The sequence below is a fragment of the Rosa chinensis genome, chromosome 6 (assembly GCF_002994745.2).
Source record: "Rosa chinensis cultivar Old Blush chromosome 6, RchiOBHm-V2, whole genome shotgun sequence".
Classification (NCBI taxonomy): Eukaryota; Viridiplantae; Streptophyta; class Magnoliopsida; order Rosales; family Rosaceae; genus Rosa; species Rosa chinensis.
The window spans coordinates 25,938,058-25,943,123 of NC_037093.1; the positions used below are offsets into that span (position 1 = coordinate 25,938,058).

At 45.4% G+C, this 5,066-nt stretch overlaps 1 protein-coding gene across 1 annotated transcript; it reads right to left on the minus strand.

Annotated features, from left to right (window-relative positions):
- Positions 1 to 210: 210 nt before the first annotated feature.
- LOC112171122 lies at positions 211 to 978 on the minus strand. The gene has a single exon (XM_024308354.1). The coding sequence runs from the start codon at positions 976 to 978 to the stop codon at positions 211 to 213; it is 768 nt and encodes a 255-aa protein (XP_024164122.1).
- Between the last annotated feature and the right edge of the window lie 4,088 nt (positions 979 to 5,066).

The following is a 5,066-nucleotide window of genomic DNA, read 5'->3' on the forward strand; positions in this document are numbered from 1 at the left end:
TATGGAGACTGATATCAGATCTTCCAAGGCGTCTGGTCTCAGGTGCTGGAGCTTGCGTTTATCCTCCTTCCTTTTGCTGCTTGTGTCACTGGCGACTGGGGTCTCAGGATCTTCCCTTGGGTCATCAGGCTTGTCAGAAGGAGAAGGCAGGTCTGTGATCAGAAGAACCTCTCGCCTACCATGTCCCCTTGCGACAGTCAGGAAGTTGCACTATCTCGCCAGCTCCTGATCGCCTCTGATGGTGAGGATGCCTCCCAGGGTGGGTATCTTCATCATTAACATGTGTCCTGCCACAAAGCATTGGAGTCCCCAGATGGCGTCACGCCCTAAGATGATGTTGTAGGAGGAAGGGTAGTCAACAACAATAAAATGCGTTGTCATAGTGGCGATAGTATTGCCTCCTCCGAGTGTGATCAGCAGGTTGTTGGATCCCAGGGGTTGTGTCATTTCTCTTGCAAAGATGATCAAGGGCTCGTGGTCTAGGTTGAGGCCTTCGTAGCAGCTACCAAACATGACACTGACCACTGCGCCATTGTAGACCAGGACCCGATGGCATCGATAGTGGTCGATGATCATGGTGATCAAGAAAGGGTCGTTATGGTGCTTCTTTATGGGGTCTTCGCTGCTATTAAAGGCAATTGAGTCCCATTCTACCTGCGAGGTGTGGCAGCTGTGGCTGAGCCCCAATATCTCTTGGGCCCGAGGGCATTGGAGTTTCTGTGCAGGATGAGTCTCGGGTGCCCTTGGGGCGCCGCCATGTATCGTTAAGATTTGTCTGTAGACTTCAATGGCGTTAGCGCCTGTGGAGGGATTGCGATGCTGCGAGAGTTGGCTGCTCTGAATGAGGTGCTCGATAGCATTTTTCAGTGCCCAACATATATTGGTGGGGTGGCCAGATTCCTCATGATATGTACAATATTTACCATTATCTCGCGGTTTTGCCTGGCCAGGTTTGCGTCGCTCTAGGCGCGGGATCATGTCCTTGTAGTTATTCTAGATTTCCTCATAAGAAGCGGTGAGTGTGGTGTAAATCTTGTATCGGGTTGCCTCAAATCGCTGGTTATCCTTATGTTGGTTGTCGCTGTATGGTGTATTGCGATATCAGCCACTGGAGTTGTACTTTGGCTTTTCAGGGCTCTTCCCGTACTGTCACTGTAACCCGGCCACTCTCGTGGGGTTCTGTCATCCTGCTGGGCCAGTTTGTCTCGATTGGTGTCTTTGTTCCTGCTATCGGAGGTCCCAATGGGGTTTTTGAGTTGAGGCTCATTAACTGGGTGGTTGCTGTTGCTTGTATCGAATGCAAAGGTGTCGTACTCGGCCTGTGCGAAGGCGGTAGCGGCATCGGGGAGGTCATCATATGTCGCAGGGGGATTGGTGTTAATATGTAGTAGGAAGTATCCTGACTGGAGTGCCTACTTGAATGTCGATGCCTTTAGGGCTGGGTCAAGGGAACAGTACTTTGTAGCCTGTTTCTGCCAGCGGCTGATAAAGTCTCACAATCGTTCATTTGGTCGCTGCTTGAGCTGGAATAAGTTAGGGGTCGTGCGATAGCCGCTGTCGCACAGAATGAATCGGTAGAGGAATTTGTCCCCGAGCTCCTGGAAACTATTGATGGAGTTGGGAGGGAGATTAAGAAACCATCGTAGGGCCTCGTCTGTTAGGGTTTCCTCGAACGCGTGACACACCATTGCGTCCGTGTATCGGGTACCATATAGGATGGACTGAAAGACTTCCAAGTGGTGATATAGGTCTCTGGTGCCATTGTATTTCTCGATCAAGGGCTTGGCTTCTGGTGGGCGCTTCTCGGCCTGTATCCAGCAGTGAATGGTCCCATTTTACCCTGGAACCCAGCCGTGATTGGTTGCCAGCCGGTTATGCTTTTGGCACTCTCAATCTGTGCTTGTAAGGAGGCGATGGTTTCGCTCATTTGGAGCAACAACCGAGTATTGGGATCGGGTGGAGGTATGTTGGTGGTAGCAGTTGTGTTTGTGCCCGATGTCCCCACCATATCGCTTGCCAGCTGAGGTGCCGGCGCTCTGCCAAGTTGACCCGGGAGGAGAGGGGAGTTCAGGTAGATCACCTGAGGTCCTGTACTAGTGCTGCCTGGGGTAGGGCCCATGGGACTTCCCGAGGTTGCTCTTGGGGGTACAAAAGTACCAGCGAGACCGGTGCTTGGGTCCGTAGTGAGGATTGCTCCTGGTGTCGGGGCACCGCCAATAGTTGGTATCGGGGTCTCCTGCTGATGGGCCCTGTCTAGTGCCTCGTTATTCGCGACTCGTCGCTAGAGTACCTCTCGGAGGATGCGATTCTGGTTTGTCATATTTTTGACCTATCGGTGAGCTGCTATAGCTGCTGCACGCTCAGCCTCTGCCTGTGGGCGTGTCTCCATGAGTTCGCGCATTGCGATTTCTAATGTTGTGGTTGGAGCAGTGGTCATGACTGAGCGCGTCTCGGTGTTCGGGCTTTGGAACTCGAGAGTGACCTGGACCTCGCGGGTCGCTGCCTTGTGGGGTGGATCGTCTGTGTTAGTATCGGGAGTGTTGGTAGCTAGCCATTGGTGGTGTGTCGTTCTGCCAGCAAGGAGCGTGGGGAGTCCTTCTAGCGCCAAATGTTTCAGCTGTATCGAGAGGGGTCTGATCCAGCCAAACACAGGATGTCTCGATCTGCTTCTATCTCTATCGGCTTCGCTTATCGACAAAACAGACGAAGGTCAGATGGAAGACTAAGTGTGCCGGCCTTCAACGCTCTGATGCCTAAGTCAGTAGCGTTATGAGATAATAATAATGGAAAGCGATAGTAAACAGTTACCTCTTTGGGTTGTTGGAGATGACCTTAATGTAGCAGATTTGTGGGAGCTTGGTTCCATTTCTTTCGGTGTGGGACGCTCGGGGTTCCCGATATCGCCCCGAGGGGTATCGGGACCCTCGACTGGGATCTTCCCTTGCTTGTGCATTGGCGATACGAGTCTTGTGCTTCCAATACTTGTGCTTAGGAGATATGTGTATACCAACAGCTTCATTGGACAGTATGAAGATGAGTGATGTTATAGACAAATGCGAATGCATGTCCGATTGAGTTGTTAGAGTGAGAAAAGATTAAGTCATTAGTCCCATTGCAACTGTCAGCTTCAAGGTAAAGTTCTGACCATCTTAATCCTAAAATTCAGCTTCAAAAGTTTAGTAAGTTATAAGATGGCTAAGCTTCTAACTATACAACATAACATTACTTGTTTATGTAATTAACACATGCAACTTATTCCAAAACATCTCTTCTAGTCACGGAATTAGTAAAATAGCGAAGCATCACTAACCTTTTCCTTCCTGGCCAAGAACATTTTCATCTGGAATAAAGCAATTCTCAAGGACAAGCTCACATCTGGTCAGACCATTGCCACTGTTAATTAGTAGAAAAACGAGAGGGGACAGACTGCGATATAGATAATTTCAAGTAAAGCATTGCAGACGTACGTATCGCTCCCTCGCATGCCGAGTTTGTCTAATTTCTGGGCAGTACTGAATCTGCAAGGAGGTATAATTGACTCGATAAACATGAAGAATTTCAAGATGTTCTTTTTCATTTGTTATTACATTTTTATGTTTTAATTAGTAAAATGCATAGGTCCTGGTAAAAATTTAAGATAGCAATCATACCCAATAAAAGTTTTTTTTTTTTTTGGATCAAATACCCAATAAAAGTTAGTTTAATGATTCAAAAATCCGAGCTACACATATGCCCACATTTAAACTGGGTACCGTATAACCTAATTTGACATTTTTACTTGTGCACATGTATCACCTGTTTCAAGCAGAAAATAGCTGTGTGATCATGCAATTACCCGCGCATCCCTTCTCAATGATGAATGTTGTGATTCCCTTTGAGCCCGCATATGTCCCTTTTTGCGTAAACAACCTGATCCACATAACTATTAGTTGCAGCCAAAAAAAAATTTCATAAATGCGAGTTAAATCTTATGGCAAAATTACATGCAAACATACAGACAAATTTAATACCCGAACACTGCATTAATAATAAAAAATATATATACATGCAGATTGCAGTGTCTTCACTTCATTCTTTGGGACGCAAACAGTATCCTAAAGATAGTGCTTTACCACCGCCGAAACATAATCCCAAATGAATATTCTGACATAAATTTTAAAGATTATAGGGTGACGGAGGTTGGTTCGCATCTGGTGCAGTTCAATTATGAGACTGCTCCATGGAATTCGCATCTGGAATGCTATCTAGTATCATGAAGCATCTTGTGTATTAGCCTATTCTAGTTTCCTCATTAAGTGGTAGGAAAGCTCAAAGTCCCCACATTCGTTGGAAAAATATGGTGAAAGCACAAAGTACACCAAAGAAAAATAGCTTTGGTTGACTTATATTCCACATAGAATTAACTTGAAAAAATTATATTAATGCATATGTTTGTGTGTGTGTACATATATTAGTATTGCACGTATTTACGTTATACGTATAGAGGAGGACTGATCATGAAAATAACAACGTCAGAACCAGCTAGAAGGAAGGAGGGAGGGAGGGGGGAGAGAGATCAGAGTCTCAATAAATGAAATAAGTAAAATAGTACACAACTTACAATTGGGCTCGCTCATTGCAAGAGCCCCTACATATTTGCTCTCCACTAATAAGCTTCATATGAAAGGTAGAACTAATTAAGAAAACATCTTGAATGAAAGAAAGAATATCTCATATAACATGATACTTCATTGGTCTTAATAAATGTTTAAAACCAAAATGAATAAGCAGACAGTCCCATAATCAGTTCATGCATATGACATGCTAGATATGCTGATAAGTTGTGATCCCTCAAGTGATCTACTCTTTTTCTCTCCTTTTCTTCTTTACATAAACAGATAGTTTGGCTGGTTCTAACATTTCGATTCCCAGCTATAAACCAGCCATCTGTACTAGAATAACTAGAGCAAATTGGGCCACAGCCCCACACTATCCTTTCACAAACCACAACTTGAGAACACAAATAAAAGCTATACTAAGAGGCAATGAAGTAAAAATTTATATACTGCATGGGGTGCACACAATTA